We start from the raw sequence: 21,148 nt of genomic DNA, 5'->3' as shown, positions 1-21,148 counted from the left end.
GTTTGGCTTAATAAATCTGTCAAACGAGTCAATGAATGTAAAATAATAAACCCTGAAGAAGCTGGAGGATAGAGTGGAACGTGTGGCGTTTTTGAACCCGGATGGGTGGGTGATTTCTTGCTCTTTGGTCCACCATGATTGTCGACAGTGTCAATCTTTTAACCTTGTGATGTACCTTATGTTACAATTTAGTACCAAACATTATCTACGAGTACCTGGGCATTGTTTCTTTGATTGACCTGAGGAGGCATTGCCTCAGTGTGTTGAAGAAACTGAGCCAAATCTATAATTGGGTCTAGCCCACCTAGCCCTTGAGCACCAGCAACGAGGCAGAGCGCTACATTCTCGGCTAACTTTTAAAATTCTCTCTCTCTCTCTCTCTCTCTCTCTCTCTCTCTCTCTCTCTCTCTCTCTCTCTCTCTCTCTCTCTCTCTCTCTCTCTCTCTCTCTCTCTCTCTCTCTCTCTCTCTCTCTCTCTCTCTCTCTCTCTCTCTCTCTCTCTCTCTCTCTCTCTCTCTCTCTCTCTCTCTCTCTCTCTCTCTCTCTCTCTCTCTCTCTCTCTCTCTCTCTCTCTCTCTCTCTCTCTCTCTCTCTCTCTCTCTCTCTCTCTCTCTCTCTCTCTCTCTCATATATATATATATATATATATATATATATATATATATATATATATATATATATATATATATATATCCTACTAAAAGGCTGCATGTTCATGTAATACAGTTCCCCATCTTATGGTGCTCCTTTTACTTTATTCCTTTTTGTCTCGACAATCCTCCCACCGAAGCTGTCTGATATCGGGATAGGTGCTATGGCTCCATATTTCCTTCATCCCTGGTACTACACCACGGTTCTCTGTTGTATACGGATTCCAGCTCCTGATAGCACTTATGGCATCAAGGGCTCAGCTGGAGCCAGTTGGTACATCTCACTTGATCGCATCTCTTGCGCGCCACTGTGAGTTAAATTTAATTTCAGAGGTTCGAATAGGACCGTCGCCAGGCTGGAAACTGCACTGACTTGCAAGTAGAAAAATATGAAATTGTTCATCCCATGATATACTTCGGTTCTTGAGCTCCATCTCGGTGGCAATCTGAAGTCTCCAGTTTTGAAAAGAACTGATTTTTCAAAATCCTAGAGGCAGCCTAGATAACAGCCATCTTGTGCATACATCAGTATACAGTGTACTGTGATCATTATTACACATTTTTTATTGGATTTGTTACATTCTTGCTACCAGTGTTTTGCTCGGACCTGTGCAACACTCTATTGCTCGCGAGCGAATTTTGTGATATAAACATCTATCCTTTCAGGTTTGTAGCTGTCTTGCTGATCAAGTACCGACAGCCTAGATGAACTATGCCCTCCTCACGCAATCAGTCCCATTTTGTAGATTTTGTGGTCCACTCTGATGGTGTAAAAAAAGAAAAGGTATTAACTGATGCCGAACGTCTTCATGCACAAACCTTTCTAGTTGACGGAAGAGTTGACTCCTGGCCCTGAGAGTTGTAAACATGATGGCTTTTCAGAATATCCCCATTCATGGGATTAATTTACCTACAAGGATTCTTAATGTATGTACATTTATCTCGTGTCGCAGATGGCACATGAATCACGCCATATTTTGGAGGTGGTAGAAGGGTTTTTATTGGTGTCGTCACTCATCTTGATTTGCACCTCTTCCTTAATCCAGGCTTCCCTAGCCCCAGTTGAGTAGATACAGAAGGTTGACCCACACTGTCCAATTATACCTTTGTCTGGTGGTGAGGACCTAAAGGCAAAATGCCGCATCTCACTAAGCCCCCTCAGGCACTTCCCAACTTTCTTTACTCTATACAGGTTAGTTTTCTAGAAGGATTTGGGAATTGTGCCTTACATATGCAGTTTTCCTTCTACCTTGCTCACTCGCCACTCACGCTCCTTCTACTCTCCTTCCTCAACTCTACCCACTTCTCCTCATTCTTTTCTCCAATCTTCTATCCCTCCTGTGTCTTTCACTCTTTCTAGCAGAGCTTATAGGTGACCTAGTCAGAAATAATGCAGAAGCAGTGATAAGAGGCAGACTAAGGAAAGAAGGGCGATCTGTTTTGAAAGGCTATTTTGGCAAAAGGCATGAGCTATATTTTGAAGATCAGGACAGGGGTGAATGAGTCACTGGAGATAAAACTGGCAAAGTGAATTGAGTATTTCTTTTTTCAAGAAAAAATGCTCTCACAACTGTGGTTTTGTGTATGTTTAACTGCACCTTTGAGATGTTTTCACCAGGGCTCAAATCGAGGGAACACGCGGGTGGACGGAGTTCCCCAACATTTTTCAGAGGGCACCTTAATATGTCAATTTCTAGTGACGCCACATTCAATTGGTATGTTAATGAGTCCCCCCACTTTTGCTTTTTAGGACTTGACCGCTGGTTATGGCACATTACCCGTTTATGCATTAGAAACGCGAGCCTACATCAGTGAGCTGTCGGTAAAACATGATTTATAGAGGCCTCCAGCGGCGGAATGTTAGTACATGGCCACTTAATGCTAGTGTTTGATGAACTTGTGTCCAATGTCAACAAACATACATGTTCAGTCACACAGCTGCAATCGATAAAGATCCATTAAAATACAAGCATACAGACACACACTCTAGAAGAATTGCTTGCTGCCAAGAGGTACACCACAACCAATGTGATTTCTCAGAACGAGGGCAGGAACTGCTGGTGTTGCTATGGAATTCTGAGCCAGCTGAAGGCCTTGCTGCACCTCATCTCTGCTCGTGGCACTTTCGCTAGTGACACCTTCTTTCAGCACCTATGCAGTACCTAGCCATTCCTTCCATTGCAGTAGAAATACAATGGATGATCCATCATGTATGAAGGAGCTGCTTTTCATTTTCCATGGCAACCATGTTTCCTCTTTTCCAATGACGCAAACCTGTTGCTTTTGGAGCGCCAACAACTTTCCCTCATCCCTTCTGCCAATATAGTTAAAGCTCACTATAGCAGGCTATGTGTGTTCATCTTGGAGACTACTTTAAAGGCACTTGTTTGGCTTGGCTCTTTAATGCCTATTATAGCCTACTATTCCAGACTGTCTTATTAGAGTTAGAAGAGACTGAAAAGAGTATGATAGAAAAAGCATACTGGTGCAGGAGGACACTCATATAATACAAGAGGGTCCAATCGAGCAATTTAACATCACAAATAGCTTAAATACTAAAATGGAATCTGTTGCCTGAAAAAACCTACCATTGGAAAAAACACCTGACCCGTTTTAAGCTCTCAGAACTGATTAGATGCACCAAAAAGACCAGAGATGGACTAACAAAACGTTCCCTAAAAGAGGATGATGTTCCTGCCAGGACCGGCTACTAAGCCCTCCTTCAACTACTTCAATAACATCTGTGGAATGGAAGTAGATACAATTGTGCCAAGCATGAATTCATCATTGGTGCAAAGTTACCCTGGCCCAGCCTCCTTCAGTGAGGAGCTAGCTCGTGGTTTAATGGCTTGTTATAATGCCTCTGAATCAGGAGTTGGATTCAGAAGCCTGAAAGAAAGCCACCATCCTGCAGTTACTGAATACTGACCCATCCGGTGTCTCAACTTACTGAATTATTGATAAATCACATTTTAATGCCAAAAGGGGTAGCTGCTGTCCATCTCCTTAACTACCAGTTTGGTATTAAAGTAACTAGGAGCACAAACTACATCTGGAAATACTGATTGATCTCGCGATAAATACCCATCTGCTCTAAACCACCTAGCCCACTCGGAGAGCCCTGAAATGGCCTTACAAAAACTTGCCAATGACGAGCGGAAACTGACATGTCTAGAAACTGACTCGTGTAGATGCAAATTCCAGACACCCAAAGGATATTGCCACTTGCTTAAAATAAGATTGAGTGGCTGTGCCTCTCTAAGCTCTGCCTGAATTGTAACAAAACTGTAGCAGTGCTGTTTCCAACACCTGTTCTCAAAGCTGGGTATTTTATTATTTTCTTCAGGCTCGGTCCTTTTCTCCCCAGATCAACCTGTATCCTCCATCTGCTGAAACAAAAAACATCCTCAATCTACCGTCTCAGCCATGAGCTGTAAGTGGTAAGAGCACTAGTCATTGCACTGGGGCACCGGAGTAACTATACAGAATTTCCAAAATGTACACAATTGGCTCGGAACCGACCAGCACTGATTATTTTGGGCATAAAAAGCCTGAGGTGCATATTAGAATTAATTTCCCTTCACTGGCTTCCTGTTCAAAGAGTACACTTTAAACGTATCTGCTACTAGATCGTTCTTCATAGTGAGGCTATGGCCAGATACCTTTCTAGTCTTTAAAAAAAACATTCCCCCACTTACCCCCTCTGACTTCCCCCTTTAGATCACCGATTGGCTGCCACCGGCAGTCTCACCCAGGCATCCTACGGGAATGAAAAGTACTAAGGCACAAATCTGACAGCACTCAGCCGCAAACTGTGGAACCTCCAACAAGAGCCGAGGTGGGTAAAGAATGCTTGGGTGGAGAAACGGACTCAAAGAAGATCATTACAAGTTCAGTGCCTCACTTAAATCTGTTCTTCCTGGAGGCTCCCCACAGCCTGCCCCCAAAAAAAGAGAATGACCTCGTTGAGGCATTTTAAGATGCTAACGAAGGCTAAATTAACCGGCAGATGGAATGCGCCCATCTAGGATTAGCTTGGAAAATTGAGCGTCCCTACCCTGTTTCCCAATCGCTCTTTGCATTGTAGACCATTCATTTTATTCATTTAGATATTTATGAATAATATTGTCTTTGTGATGCATTTGTATCCGGAAATTGTGTTTATACTTTTGTTAATCCGTGGAGGTCTCCATTGTCCCTAATTTTCATTTTTTTTCCCCCCAATCCTCCGTCATTAAGTTGAGATTGTGTCACTTGAATTCACGATTTCTTATTTATAGAAGAGACTGTCAAAATGATATTTGCCTGCCCCGCCCTAGCACATGGAGGGGGACACAGTGACCCTGGAAAGTGGGCCTACTAGAGCTTATGTTCCAGAGCCATGTACATCCTGAAGTGGTGATGTTGGGTGGGGTTCTGAGATTCCCCCCCCCCCTCAGGCTCATGCCAATTTGAGGATCTGGAGTAAGGTGAAGGCCTTTTACAAAATCCAGCACTCTGTGCATCGTTTATACATGCATTAGGGGAAATGGCAACCTAGGCCCAGTGAGAGCCCCGTAGTTGATCTGTTGGACTTGGGGACCCTGGAATAAACTCTGGGACATGCATGCATGAGCATTGTGTGATCCTGTCTGATTGTGGATCCTGGCAGAGTAATACTGAATCGCCTCTATACAGAGGCCATAGTAGAGAGGTGAGTGAGGTGTTGGAAAGCTGTGAGGTCCTATGTGCTGATCGAGATCCCTGCGAAACATTGCACAATGCAGGAACCTGGAGAGTCGCATCAAAGCCCCTGTTGTGGAGTGTTTCAGGAGCCAGTCGAAGTCTGGTTATGTAGAGCCGGCTGAAGAGGCAGGAATTCCTTCTGATTCTAAGATGGCCACTGGCAGTTTTAAAGCAGCTGCAGGCAGTGTACTCTCAATAGTTGGGGGGCAAATTAGCATACAACTGTAATTAACCCATTGGCAAGCTTTTAACATTCCTGGCCAACAAGTGGCCAGTTGAGACACCATAATCGTGTAAGGAAGACATCCAAAAGACAACATTTTGGAAGCAATTAAACAGGCACCAGTGATACGAGCAGAAGTGGAAAGAGGGACCCAAATACGTTGATGCCCCCCTAGGAAACTGGAATCTTGGACCACTGAGATGAACTAGCTGGATAGGAAGAGCTCATGGTCCTGAGCAAGCATGGCAGGCTACTACAGAACGAGCTGGCAGGCCTTAGTGAGTGGGGTACTATATCCCCGAGTAGTCAGGGGCACTAGGTAGAAGGGAACTGTAGCCACTGGCAGGGAGAGGAGGGTACCCTTTTCCCTTTTGGTGAGCAGGACGCTACATCCGTGGCATCGGAATAAGTGAGCCAGGCACCACTGCTGTACAGATTACAAATAGTGAGCTAAGGGCTATATCCCTGTTAAGGTGAGCTGTATATGGAAGGGACTTGGTGCTATATCCTTCAGACTTTGTTGAGAAGAAAGAATTGACTGGGTACAATAATCACTGTGCTTGAGGTGTTGTGAAATGTGGCTGGATGCTCCACCCCTGTGAGACTGCTGATTGTAAAGTAACTGCGGGAGACCAGTATATCTAGTAGAGTGAAAAAATGGTCATTTTCTAGTTAATCCAATCTTACCTGTTCTTGTATAAATCATTCCCAGATGGGAACATCCTTTTTACATGTAATTAAACTTCTAGTCCCCGTAGCCACTTGTCCCACCTTTAGCTGTTGTTGACATCAGTCAGTTCACCCGGAGGCTGTTTGGAATCTGGCATACCACCCCATCGTCTCATGTTGTGCTCCTTTTTAGTCTTCACTTTTCTTGGGGCTATTGACCTACTTTTTTAGGTTTTGTTTGTTCTCTGGTAACTGTCACCGGAGGTGCAGGTGTCCCTTTTGTGTTTTGTTTAGTTTAATCTGACTTTGCCTTAGCATTTGTTATTAGTGAAACATTTGTAGTTGAACAGCTAACCATTGCTGTGGCTCCCTTTTGATTCCATAGGAAAGCAGCCAGTACTAGATGATGTTACTGTGGATGATGAGCTTTCTAGCAGACTCGAAGACCTATCTAATATCCAATTCCTGTTGTATTTCTCGTGTATTGAAAGAACTTTGAACCATCATGGTTGTGCTGCTGTTTACATGTCTTTTGGGGGCTCTTGTGTGCTGGCAATGATCCCCAGGAACCCGATTGGTCTCCATGCTCGAGCCAGAGGTGGCGTTTCTGCTCTCCCTCTATAAAAGATAAAGGTTTAGCACAATCTCCTTGCATAGACACGTTTTTTCAATCAGAACTAGTTCTCATTTGACAGGGAACGGCAAGACCCTGTTGCTGCACAGAATCTGATAGGACACAAACTCTCTGCCTCTTTCTAGGATCCTGTGAACAGGGAAGGAGCTAACTGGCCATCATCTCGACCATGTCTACCTGCAAGGACACATTTCTTTCCTGGGAAGGGAGTGGTTGGAAACATTTACTATTATGGGCTTCCCTGCTATATGCTTTTTGTTTTAGCGTGGAGCTTTCTGCTGTTGGTCAGTTTTCCACACATTATCACGGTGTAGCCACTGCACTATACCAAGCAAAAGATGAGTTCCCATACAGGAGATGGGGTCCTCTGAGACCTTCTCCCATAGCACGGTACATTAGTCCCAGATCATGAGACCTACCGATTCAGCCACTCATTTTTCTTTTTGTATTGCCATTCCTTGATTCATGCTTCCAGAGGATCAGTGTTGTATTTTGTTTGATTCCCTCCCTAACAGAATGTAATGCTACTTTTATTAAATGAATCGTTCACAAGGCAAATGGTCACTGAATCTGATTTAGCCTTCCAATCTGACACATGTCGGTCCTTCCAGATGTCAGTCCTTCCAGATGGCATTTCTCATTTTGACAGATCAGCGTTCTTTCATGGCCTGCTTTTTCCTCCTCGATTCCCCTTCCTTTAATGTGCCCGCTAACTCTCCCTATCTCTACTTCTAGGATTCCGATTTCAGCATATGTCTATTCATCCACTACGTGCATGCCTATCTTTGAGTTAAAGCGCGGTCAGGCACCTGACAAGGGCATACATGGAGAACTCAATGGAGGTTCACAGGTATATTGGGCAGGATTACCCTAAACCAGGGTGGTCAAAGAATGTCACTTCTAAAGGCAGAAGCAGATTGGGGACAATTTATTGGAACCCAGTTTAGGATCTTCTGTGGCAGAAACATTTTATGATCATAATCTCAATGATCCGATTCATGGTCCTCGAACATCATTAGAAAAAGTGCTTGAATTCCTCTGTGTTTTAATGCTTTATAAACACCATGCCAGAAGCTCAGGCTTGCTGATATTAGACATTCGCTTGGAGTCGGGAGGGCTCTGTCTTGCAGTGGATTAATGTCTGCTTTTACTCTTGCAAAAGAAGACAATTAGCAACACTCCACCAAATATAACCAGTGAATGGGTCTACTGGAATTGTTTATTTCATCTATGCAGGCTGTGACCTTGTGATGTTCAATAATATCGTTTTTGGTGAGGGGTGACTGCTTTCTATCCTGCAATAGGTTTAAATTTGTTCTTTGAGAGTAGTTTTTCTGGTGACCTCCTGAGACCTCAAGGAACATGCATGTCCATAGTGAGCGTACAGTACTGTTGTGATCTGGGTGAGGCCCCATTCATTGCATTTGGTTAATCTTGGATAATCTCTTTGCACTTGTTCTTTTTGCTGCAGGTGTGATGAGAACAAAATGGACTTGGCCAACTTGGCCGTGGTGTTTGCCCCTAACCTGTTTCGCAATATGGAGGTCAATGAGAAACTAACCGGCATGACAGAGCGGCAGCTACAGCGTCAAGCAGCAGTGGTACAGACTTTGGTGACGCATGCCTCTGAGATTGGTGAGCCCAGTTAGTGGGGGGAGGGAATCCGTGGAAATCGGACCATGTCTCAGCAGAGCTCAAGTTTCTATGGCCCATGCTGGTAAGAGCCATCTGATTCCATATTTTCTTGGAATTCTTGGATTTGTAGTTCTACATTTTAAAATGTAAAAGAGAAAGAAGTTCCAGCATTCCAAGAAAAAATATAACCATGGCTTCCTCATGCATGGGAACTGCAAAACCTGACAGCTCGGTTACAGGCACTGGACCCATTGTATATAGAACTACTGGTTTTGCATTAGTGCTGAAGGAGGCGGGCAGTGAATGATGGGACTGTCCTCCTTCGAAACAAGTGACCCTTGCTATTAGTCGTCTGAGCTCTTCACTTGGATCAAGTTGTATTTTGCCACTGCTAAATCTTTATTAAAAATCAGAGGCCACACTAGTGTTTTTTATGTCGATGGAAAAATACTGTCCTGAGGCAACGCACAGGTTGTGAGGTGGATATGGAATGGAATTTGGGAACCCACAGTCATTGAGGAAGTGTTTTCTTTTGGTTTGCTTTTAATCAAATGCAACAGTTCCTTTTTTAACACTGATGCAGGTCAATATCGGAATCAGGGCCTTTGTTCTACCTGAAATAGTGGCCACTAAACTTCAATGCGCAGTGCAGAGTCGTGTAACAGGGACGTCATTTGGGGGTTGATAGACGTAGCAGTTGCTACCCCTAGACCTGTCCTTGCAACCCCATGGCCACTTAACAAAGAGGCGATGCCAAGCGCAGGTATCTGTGTTGCACCTGAAAAAGTCAGTTGTAAATACAGCTACATGTGCCACAGCTTTTTTCACCTGGGATCTAGATCTCAGTAACTGCAGAAATGCAGGGAAAACCATGAAGCCGCCATCACAAACAGGTTGGCAGTCGATTAGCGAAGAATGCCTGAATGGTTGGGTTCAGAGGCAGGGCTGTCTGTGCAGCTCATACCCAGTACTGTAGCAACAGGAAGGCTATGTGGGCTAGGTCCAGCTAGCTGGGAATAGTTAAGAGCAACCTGCAGTGCTCAACGACAGCACAGAATGAACGGAAATCTCATCAGTGTTTCTAGTCTGCTTTGTACTTCCAGTGGGCCACTTGCTCTGTAATGAGGGGTGTGCCCCAGTGGCTTGACCTGACCCAGATCTGCTAGACCTACATCACAGGCACACTATAGATGGAAACAAGGCAAGTTAATTAATGTACATGAAGTTGCCCTCCACCTTTAAAATAAACCATCTGTCGCTTCCTCAAGCAAAATATATATTTTGAAGGATAGCTCTGGGGAAACGCACCTGGTTTGGGAACAAGAGGATGCAGTGAAACATGGGTCCAGTTCCTGTTCCAGTGCTTAGAAGCTGGCATAAAGCAACATATAAAGGACAAAGGAAAATAGTAAAATGGGTGATGTCATGGAGCTGCTGCTGCCGTTTACATTTAAAAAAAAAAAATGGCAATTACTGTGACTTGCAACACACCCTTACCCTCCATCTCCCATCTAACATAAAAACAGGGGTTACGTACCAAATAAGCAAGACAGCAAGGTGATGGCTGGAACGTTTCAAATCATTCATAACCACTGGCACGGCTGTGGGTTGGAGGTGTGTGCTTGAGGCTCAATGTTATGGAGGTTGGTACTGGAGACTTAAGATGTACTAGTGACTTACAGATGATGGGAGAGAGTTTTTAAGACGTAATGCATTGTAAGAGTTGAAATGGATTGAATGCAGAGCTAAGATGTTTGAGGAGGGTAATTGACTCACACAGTTGGGGTGTTGGAGGGTACTGGAGACTTAAGTTGCTTGTTTGCTTGAGGTTGATGGTGTTGGAGAATGTTGGAGATTTAAGTTGCTGGAGGGTAGCAATGCATAAACATGAAGGTGTTGGAGCAAGGCATTGGAGGTGTAAGGTGTTGGAGGGCGGGAGTGGGTACCAGACATTTAAAGCTGTTGACAGGAGGGCCCTTTGCAACTCGAAGTGGATGGTATGTTGCCTGTGATCAAAATGGTTGAGGTATATTCAGGCTCCTGGTGACTGGCAGGGTGGGATGCTGTGCAATAGTTCAAAGTGTACTATTGACAAGAAAATCCCTGCATCCAAGTGTAAAAGCATGAAGTGGTACAGCCTCTGATTGTTTCCTGGTTGGACTTGTGTTGGTCAGTTGCTGTTTCCAGTCTGTGGCCCGACACTTGCAGGCACTGGATCTCTGCGCTTTGGGATTTAGGCCTCTTTAATATTCTCTTGTGTTTACGGTTTAGCCCAACTGATGTACAATAGTCCACGTTGTTTTTGTTGGACGTCTGCTTACATTCACAATAATTTGGTAATATGGGTCTACACAAACTGATATTAATGCTACATATGGTGATCCATTCCTGTATGAAATGCATATCACATTACAGTGATATCGTAGCCATATGTTTCTTAGTGTACTGAGGAACAATGCTATGTGATGGATCTCCCTTTTATGTTTATAGAGCACACCTAACACTCTAGTATCTGGGCGCATTACAAGCTGTAATTACAGTTATATGAGACAGGTACAAAAGCATTACAGGAAGTTGTTACAGGTGCATCACAGATAAGTACAAGTTAACAGGTTAAGCGAGACACTTAAAGTGCATCTTGAAAGAGGAGACAGGTTTTTGCATTTTTACTGACACCATAGTAGGATGGTTCTGCTCTTAGGGCGACAGGCAGGGAGTTCCATATTTTGGCCACTAGAACAGGGAAGCTGCTGCCCCCTGCTTTCTGTAACTTGAATCTAGGGACTTCGAGGCAGTGTAGGTGTGGGGATCTTGTGGGTCGGTTTGATGTTTCTAATGAATTTGCATGCCAAGTATTTAGGAGCAGAGTTCAAAAAAGGCATTTGTGAGTGAGTGCTAATGTAAAGTCTTTGACTGAAAGCCATTGGGCATTGCGTCTAGCTGCTGATATATGCTGGGTTCTGGGAATATTGAGCGCGGTTCTTTGCACATTATTTTGTAATATTTGCAGTGTTTTTATATTTCGCTTGCTGGTCCCTAGGTACAAGGCATTGCAGTAATCTAATTTAGATAGAATAAGTGTTCTTGCCAAGGTAATGCAACTTGCTGTCGACAGGAAGGATCTACGAGCATTAATTAGTTTACATGTGTAAGCTGTGTCAGAATCTGTAGCATTGACTTGTCTAGCCTCGGTCAAGGCGGAGTCGAGATAGATTCCAAGTGTTTTCACTTCTTGGAGAGTTTTATGTTGATAACATCAATGTTAAATTAATTGAACTGGCTGCCTAGTTTATTCAGTCTTGCCTGACAGCCAGTGAGAAGGTGCTCTGTCTTGTCATTGAGACAGAGGCTGTGTGTGGGCAACCAAGCTTGAGTAGTTAGGTAGATTTTATAAGAGTCGCAGTCACCCGTGATAGGGATGAGAATTTGGGTGTCATCAGCATAGTTGGTGTAGGTGACACCCAAATTGTCCTGATTGCCAAAAAGGGGCTAGTTAAAGATATTGTAAAGTGTTACGCACGAGTCCTGAGGTACTGCGCAGGTGACCGTTGCAGGCTGAGCTGACCCTGTAGGTGCGAATACCCTCATGGTTCTGTTATCCAGGAAGGATTGTTTCCAGGAGGTGGCTTTAGAAGAGAAATGGGCTGCTGTTGAGAGGTGATTACAGAGGACTTTATGATTGACTAAATCAAAGGTGGCCGATGGGTCTAGTAGAAGGAGAGCTAAGTTACCTTTATCTTTTAGGTTGTCCATCTGAGTTTTTAATTCTATCAAGGCTGATTCTGTGCCATGTTTCAGTCTGAAGCCTAATTGTCGCAGGCCGAGGAGATTGTTAGATTTAAGATGAGGCCGAATTTGGAGGTATGCTGCGCTATCTAAAATGTTCAGTAGGAAAGGTACTATGGTTATTGGTCTGTAGTTGGTAGGAATGTTGGGATCAAGGCTAGATTTATTAATAGTGGAAGGACCCAAGCGTCTTTCAGGTTGGTGGGGACAGTGCTATTTTCCAATGATGCGTTGATTAAAGTGGTGATGAAAGGTGCTAGATCCCTAGCTGCCTCTTGATGCAGGGCATATGTCCCCTTAGCATCTTGACGGTTTGAGTCTGGTTATTATCTGCTCTACTTCACAGATGGAGACTGGGCAAATTTAAAAAAGTTGCATGGTTTAGAGGAAGGAAGCTGGTGCTCCTGTGGAGGTAGGTCAGATGTAAGACTCAGTTTTTTAGTTTCAATTTTCACTTGTAGAAGTGCAATTTTATCAAGTAGTGCTTTATGTCCGTACGCCAGGTTGTGTCTTCAGTGTAGGCTTCTGGAGGTGCTATAGGGTATTCTAACTCTCTTGGGATGATTAATCTTTCGTGCATGAATTCATTTTATTCTGTCGGTCTAGGTGTCACTTTTTGTCTGAAGAATGTCAGTTTTGTAACTGTTGGAAGTTTTTATGAATTTTTCTTGGAGTACTTTGGGGTGATTTTTCCATATAGTTTCAGCACTTCTCTTTTCATTGTCTAGGGCTTTAAGGTTAGGGGAGAACCAGGAATTTAGGTGATCGCGTGGATTTGCTTGGCACAATTTAGAGGCGCTATTTTCTCAATGGCTTTCTGTAAAGTTTTGTTGTGAAGTTAAACTAATGCCGAAGGGTCTGTGTTGATAAGGTGAGTGGTAATAGGTTGTAGTGGGGATAGTCATTTCTCTACAGTAATATTATGATTGTTTCTGGTGAGTGCTGGAGGTGCCGGTGAGTTGCAGGGATTGGGTCGGATACTACCTTGTAGGGTGAAGGATATGATCTAGTGGTCAGACCAGGCACAAGGAACATTAGATAAGATATTGCTGTCTCAGTTGAGGTCCAGTCTAGGGTTCTCCCGTTGCTATGCGTGGGCATATTGATGTGATTTGAGAAACCTAATTCCTTGATTGTGTTGGCAAGGGCTAAGGCATTGTCGTCATTCGTATCGAAGAGACCTAGATTGAGTTCTCCTAGCAACATGATTTGTGATCCTGGTTTAGTATTCGTGGTGAGGTGGTGAGGTGTGATATCTTCCTCAAAGGTTTATTGTGTCTGGAGGTCTATACATGAGGTGGATAGTTATTGTTGGTGAGTCTTAAATCTGGATCCTAGCCTAAAGTTGCTAGTGTTTGTGGGGCAAGGTTGGTTAGGTGTGGGTCGGACGGCAAATAGCTGGATCCATTGGAGTGGTTTGAGCGGGCAATTGGTGCTTGCTATTGTCTTTACGGTCGTGTCGAGTTTAGTTGACTTGGGTTGGCAAAAAGGCAGGACTTTGGTGGGTGTCTATAGTATCAGAAGGTGGTAGTATGGTGCCGGGCCTTAAGGGGGGGGCGGGGGCATAGGCCGCCGCTTGGGTGGCATGTCTCTCAGTTGGTCATGGCAGCTGTGGAGTGTAGTATCGTGAACAGGAGAGAACCGAGTGTGAACGGTATGCACAAAGTTGTGATAGTATGCGAGTGCATGACTTGTCTGGCCTGTGCTGATGTGATTGTATGCTAGGATACTGAATTGATTTGCTGAGGCAGTGACTTAGGTTAGCTCAACTGAAAGGTGCTAATGTTAACAATTGGATAGCCTGAGTAGAGAGACTATGAACTTGCTAGAGCCTTGCTAGTAGTAGTCCGGGCCAGGATATGGCATACATTTAGTAATCGCGGATGTTTGGGCACAGCCCTGGCAGAGCACAATTTATCAGTTTCTAGTTCGGGAGCTAGGAGAGGCAGTATGGTATCTGCAAAAGTACGGTGAGCAACAGGCAATGTGGCCTAGTGTGATCAGGAGCAGAAAAAGCAGTATTACATTTACAAAAAGTTTACAAGTAATCAGTAATATGGCCTAGCATGATCCGGAGCTAGAAGATCAATATAGCATTTGTAGGAAAAGGTGGCAAGCAACAGGCAATAGAGCCTAACACGATCAGGAACTAGGAGAGCAGTATTGCATTTACAAGAAAAGATGGTGAGCAGTAATCCATATGGGCCAGAGAAAGCAATATTACATCTGCATAAAGATCACGAATAATTGGCAGTGTGGCCTAGCGCTAGAAGGGCCTAATTACATTTGCAAAAAAAGGTGGCAAGTAATAAGCAATCGGTCGTTTCATAATAGTGCAATCGGTGATAAGCCGGTTAGTCTTTGGCTAGAGACAGCGAGTAAGGATAGTGATCATATGCAAAGGACGGTGGCTAGAAGTAGACTGAGATTAGGTGGAAGGAATGACAATTGAACGATTCTTGGGACTGTATGGAGTAAGCGTAGGATCACTGGCAGTAATAACTGTATCGAGTTAGTTCGGTTGATTTGCAAAAAGCGCATATATGGCTTACCCTTCTGGGTCATGTATATCAGATAGGCGGAAGTAGGATCGCAGGAATGAGATGTAGCGGATATAGTGTTTATAGTCTTTTCAATTGCCGCTACACAGGCGACAACAGGCAGCGCAGCCTTAATTGTTGTTAATGACACTCACCATTGGTGAGCAATATTGTTAGTGTAGATGCGGTAGTAAGACAAAGGGGAGCTAGGGCAATAGTTACATGCGAAAGTGCAGCAAGTCTGGCCCACTGTGCCAGCGCCTCAGACAGACACAGACAGGGCCTGAAGAATGTGGCCTTTGGACAAAGGGCCGGCTTCTGCCTCCGGTCAAGACGATTGGGCAAAATAACATGGAGCAGCCAATCAGCTGGCACAGCAGTGGATTCAGCAAACCGGTAATATGCCATGGAAATTACAGCAGCCATTTCCACGGTGTGAGGATCGGGTTTGGATGCAGCAAATGTTAGCCTTTAGTTGCAATTTATGCTCCCAACATAAATATAGGAGCCTGTGTCAACGGATTGATGATGCCCAGCACAGATGACATATTTAGTGAGCTACAGCAAGTTGAGGTCGTATTAGGCTTATACGCCCCTTTCTCTCACTGGTATTACAATCTGGATCCGCTGGATGCTGGCTTCTCCTGAAGCGGTTGTGTTTTTGTCAAGGGACGAAAGGTTGTGAGAGAGGGTATGCCCAGACGTGGGTCCCTTTCTCGCTGCTCCATGGGGAACCAAGCTGCACCTTACCGAGGAGGCCCAACAAGGCTGAAACATGTCTGGGGTTGCTTGTGTTTCCGTGCAGAGGTGACCTGGCCTAGCAGTTAGGGCTAGGCTGCTACCAGTTAGGGCTAGGCTGCTACCATTGGTGGATGTACCCGACTGATTTTCATATGGCTGGGCCCCTTTCGCAATGGCGCAGACGGGTGGTGTGGAAGGTTGCCCAGAGCAATGCCATTGGTTCAGATTCATTCAAAACCTTCCACCCATCACTTTTGTGGTTGTAGTGAAAGGTTGTTTGCCATCACATCCCGTGATGTCACTTTGGGTGGGGTCAACTGACATCACTACCAGTGATGTCATCAGATAAGTGTCTTGTGATGTCACTTCCGCTACCCCTGGCATTTTGCTAAAATGATGTCCCTGTGTACTTAAGGTAGCCGATAACATGAATGCAAAACAAGGGCAAGGTAATGGTTAAATACCCTGACATGAGTGAGGGATTACAGACTGTTCTACTTCAAGATTTCAAAGTGGGAAAGCAGTGTGCCTAGCTAGCTGTAGACTATGTGCGGGCGAGAGGACCCTACCACTAGCAAAAAGTGAGGCAGACTTACAAATATACAGGTCAACAAGTCTGTCTACAGAATCTTTGTGCTCTAGGTGGCTCTCTTCCTGAAGGATAAAGGCAGCTCAAGGCGACAAAGATGGGCTGCCAGAATGCTGCATTATGTAAATGAAGGGTTTGCAGAAAAATAGTGCATATTTGAGGAAAGGGCAATATTGTCCTCTATTGGAGACCTTCTTATTCCATGTGGCATTAAGCCTTGTAAGAGGCAATCCCTGCTCTGAGTAAACAAACCACTCTAGATGTGACAATGAAACTGTAAGAAACCAGGGCTGGATAAGATATAGGCAAGTCTTGGGTGCATAGAACAACCTTCCAAAAGAGGTGTGTACAGACGTACATAAGTAATATGTTGGCAATAATGGGAAGGCTGTAGACCATGCCTGTGTCTGAAGCGGACCTGAAATGGGCAACCGAGAGGGGACCTGCTCTCTGTTCTTAAGCAAAGGCATCTCATCCGGACAAAGCAGGGTTACCATGTGCCTGATCTAGAACCTGTCTGCTACTGAGATTCACTGACGAAATGACTGCTCTGCAGGAATACAGGGGTGAGTGGTGACTAAAGGGTCAGCTTCCTCCACACTACTACTGAACTAGCAGGGATCCAAAACATAATGGAGGGTGGAGGAGGGCATAGCCAGAGGGGTTTATCTCCTTCTGCGCTTTTGGTAGCGCAGGCCGAGGCCACGTTCTACTATTCAGGAGGAGAGTGAGCTTTGTACAGTTGCAACTCAAACTACAATAGTATGGTGGACCAAATAAAAGAATGCCCAAGCAAAGGCCCAGAAGAATTTGAACTTTTTAATAAAAACGAACTGGACACCACGCAAATGGTAGCGGTGTGCGGTATAAATCAACATAACGTAACATAACTAACACTAAACGTCCCTTCCTGTAAAGGAAACTGCATGAGCTTTGAGCACCCAGAGGGTGCAGGTAACTAATTTGAGCAGCAAATGTCAAAAGTACTTTGAAGTGCCTTAAAAAGATAGTGGGGTCTTATAAGTCACTACGGCCCTTTAAGGTGAGCCAGGGCGACCGACCACTTTAAATACCCTGATTACTTTTCATGGGGGCTTGACAGTATACAGAACAAAGAAAGATCTTTTTATTTAGTCCAGTTCAGATGTGCGTCTTAAACCCTGCAATTTCTATCTTTATCCAGAAAAATAAGGGGCTTGAGAAGGCATTACCAGACTTTCAGTATTGCAAGTAAACCGCTTTTGATGGCAGGGCGGTGGAATTGCTGGGTCCGGTAATGCCCAGGACCAGTTAGCTTGATCATTACCAGACCCGGTAAACTCACCAGCCCAGGGATCTTTATTGCCATTAGCATCCTGGCATGATTTATCGGGATGTTGATAGTTTTTTTTCAAGTTGAGAATTGGTACGCTTGCCATTTCTCAACTTAAAAAAACTAGAAACCAAGATGGCTGCCATGTTCAAGGGAGAAGGGGAACTACACTTAGACCCCTCCCTTTTCATGGTGGCTATTGCCAAGGGGGGGGATGCACCATACAGTTTTAGTGAAGTGGGAGGAGGGGCAGGGGAAGGACTTATCTGCTTCCTGGTGGGGAATTGTCTTCCTGCTGCTCAGGGGGCTCGGAATTCAGGTTTTAAAACAAGGTAAAGTCCCGGATTGGCTGGGAGGCTACCTGATTCTCCCCGATTGGCTGGTGGGTTTGGTGGGAGAGGGACGGTCTTACTTTTATAGCCTCTTCAATGCAGCACTTCAGTTGTCTTGCTGTAGTTGAAAGTGAACTATTCACTAAATCAGTTTAAGATAATATTTTTGGTGGGTCTACTCACCAGCCAAACTTAACAAGTGGAGCTAGATTAAAACCTACTCTTTCGGGGGATGTGGGGACTCCTTGATTGATCAGATCCATATATTTAATGCCCACTAATCTTGTACTTTTTAGGAGCAAGTTGTAACCTGGCTTTAGAGGATCTTCGATACTACCCACTTTTTCAGTACCTAGCCTTGCTGGCTGTCAACCCTTGTTGGGAGTTCATAAAATGTAGACTTCTTATTCTGGAGCTTATTAGCACAGCTTCTGATCACCCAGGCCTGGAAGATGGAACCTTCACTGCTGCTCCATCACCTGTTAGACCTTTATAACAAAATAAAAAATGGCAAACCCAATTGTCTTGTTAGTGTGCCCTCACCCCAAATGATGTTCTACATCTTACACTGTTGCACCAGTGTTGAAACTGCATATAAAGGCTTAATATCAAGACTATTCTGTCATTCTGTGGCTACAGGTCGTCTCCCGGAGTTCATTCTTGAGAAGATGCGACCCCCTCTAGATGCAAGCAGTGGATGTCGCACCCTTGCAGTTCCTGAGAATGGTGGAAATGACTTGCATGTTGGTGTTGGAGGTGGCAGCCGTCGGAGGCGGCACCGGCATAGTATGGGAGGTAAGGGCAAGGGGACAGTTCTTGAGTGTTTGTAGACACACATTCTCCATTTCAATGTCACCCGATCTGCCTTTGTCAATTGTGGGCCTTGTTTAACATTCCCTGCCTAGCCTGACTCCCTACAATACACAGCTCTCTAAAGCAAGCAAAGCCACTTATTCAGTTGTATAAAAGTGTCTCCCATAATATTTCCTGGTAAATGCTGTGACTGTTTCTATCTGTTGGTTGCATAAATGCAATAAGTGTGGGAGAGCTATCGGGGTATTGCGAGTGTGGAAAACCCAACTATTGTATCTTGGGCATCAACGCTCTCATTTGCATAACACGAAAAAGCACCTCGATTCCTGTAAAACAATGAAAACGTCCTCTTTTGATAGTGATCTAGAAATCGGTGCTAGAGTTTTAATCTGAAGCTCCATGTCCTGCTATCCAGGAGCACATTCTGCATTGACTTCTCTTAAAGCAGCATCTCTAGGAGCCGAGGATGCTACAATGCACAAAAAGCTGGATGTATCATTTGAGTCTCTGGTCAATTTACATTTTAGTGAAACTGCTTCAGCAAGTCAACCACCCTTCTAAGACTCCCTCCAAAACCATTGCTGTCTTTTTTTCATCAATCTAGATCACTTGCACACATCACACCTCAGACCTGGTCGTTCTGCCCCACAGCGTTTACTCCTAGATCTGTGCCATTCAGATACCTAATTTGGTGAAAATCATTGATTTTCCTCTGCATCTCTAGCTTTAGCCATCCAACCCCCACAGGTTGATACATTGACTAATTTCCATTGGATATGGCAGAATTCATATAAAGCGCTGTGGGTCAAACCCTGAAGTCGCAACCAGGGTATTTGTCCATCCTGTAGACCTGTAAGTCTGCCCCCCTTATCTCTGTAATGAACCAAAATGGTCAAGAGTTTGTAGATTGTAGGCACCCATGGTGATTGGCTTTACTAAGCAAACCCCCTTTGGATGGATATTTCGGTTTGCTTCCACCTAGAGTTCAGTTTTGTTGAAGTTAAAGGTTGTCCCCATTTTCTGGTAGTTGATGCTTCCTTTATTCCATCTGATGCTGCAGGTAAGCGCCTTGTCTGGAGTGGTCACTTGAGATTGATGCTTATGATAGCATAGATCATGATGCATCTCATTATTCATGTGAGTTTTCCGCTTTCGCCTTAGTTTCCATTACCCAGCTCATATGTTTTTCTTCAATTTATTTTTAAGAACTGGTCAACGGAGCATTGAGCAAGCTCATAACTGGGCGCACCACTTCCATCACTCCATTGGTGGACCGTACTCCTTCCAGTACTCCTTCAGTGGAGCAGAAGCTAGGTGCGTATTCTTTTCTTCAGTGTTCTTCACTTAAACCCTACTCATATCAAGTCAGACAGCAGATGCAGAGGGTGGTCATTTTTGCCAATGGGTTAAGGGCTTCTTGGTTGTAGGACTAGTTTTGCATAATGTCAGACCAGGCCCGGATGCATACTATGTGGTGGGGATTAACTTGCCAATGAGAATTCGCTTTTCCAGGCCTAGGCTATTGCTTTTCTCAGACGTTAACATCTTGCGAGCCCCCCACTTTAACAGAATAAGAAATTGCTAAGAACTGTTGAAGTTGCTAATGTGGATATAATTAACTACAGAGGAAAATGCCTTAATCCGCACCATGCTACAAGACTCCTCCAGCTCAACCTGCAGATTGTCCTCTTATTCTCCATTGTCCCCAACAGTGGCAAGAGGGAATATGCATACATTTCTCTGGTGATCTACTTTTAGCCTTCGTCTTGTTCCTGCTCCACTATTGCTCCTCGTTAGTGCTTTGTAGTTTCCCCTAGAGAAGCCTGAGCACTGCCTCAGTAACACAAATATTCTCACTTTTCTTATGGGTTACAAAAGTTGGAGAGAGGACCCAGGGCAGTACAAGTTGTTATACTTTTCTTATGAATGAAATGTGTGTACCTGAGAAACTCGCCTGCATTCTCTGGGTCCGGATATCTGTAAATCAAATCCCTACTATTTAAGCCCGGCAAGAGTTTCCAAGAAGAAACGTCACTATTGTTCCTGCTCACCACATTGCCACACCACCCTCCGATATCCCAATTAGGCTGTATATATTATTGTCGCACTACACAGAGCCTACAACTGTAAACTTCACCATCTCGACAGAGGTATGTTGCGCCCACCTCTTACTCTTCCCTCGCTATTTATCATGAAATGGTCTTGTGCATCTGAACTATAGCTATTTAGCTCCACCCTATTCAGAAGCCTCGCCCGCCCAGTGTTATGCAATGACAACTGCTCTGCAGGAGTGTAGAGATAAGTGGCTGAAGTGCCTAATCAGTCCCACGATTCCAATAAACCAGCAGTGATGCCTACTCTCGGGAGGATAGCTCAGGGCAATTTTGCTCGCCTTGGAAGCAAGACGACATGGAGCAACACAGGTTTGATCCCCGGGCCCGCGCTTAGAAACCTTTGGGTATTAAGCGGGTTATAAATAACCTATCATATATCATGCCG

The 21,148-nt window shown here is 44.5% G+C and overlaps 1 protein-coding gene across 1 annotated transcript in view; it reads left to right on the top strand.

Annotated features, from left to right (window-relative positions):
- The window catches only part of LOC138566723 (rho GTPase-activating protein 11A-like), a 586,658-nt gene that overhangs the window by 391,460 nt on the left and 174,050 nt on the right, over positions 1–21,148 (top strand). The window contains exons 6-8 of the mRNA XM_069644327.1: positions 8,373–8,536; positions 18,476–18,631; positions 19,856–19,963. Coding sequence (XP_069500428.1) covers positions 8,373–8,536; positions 18,476–18,631; positions 19,856–19,963 — 428 coding nt within the window. The remainder of the gene's footprint in view (positions 1–8,372; positions 8,537–18,475; positions 18,632–19,855; positions 19,964–21,148) is intronic.

The sequence above is a fragment of the Ambystoma mexicanum genome, chromosome 2p (genome assembly GCF_040938575.1).
Source record: "Ambystoma mexicanum isolate Mex_15411 chromosome 2p, UKY_AmexF1_1, whole genome shotgun sequence".
Classification (NCBI taxonomy): Eukaryota; Metazoa; Chordata; class Amphibia; order Caudata; family Ambystomatidae; genus Ambystoma; species Ambystoma mexicanum.
Note: the sequence above shows the minus strand (reverse complement) of the source record. Positions and strands in the feature narration are given on the sequence as shown.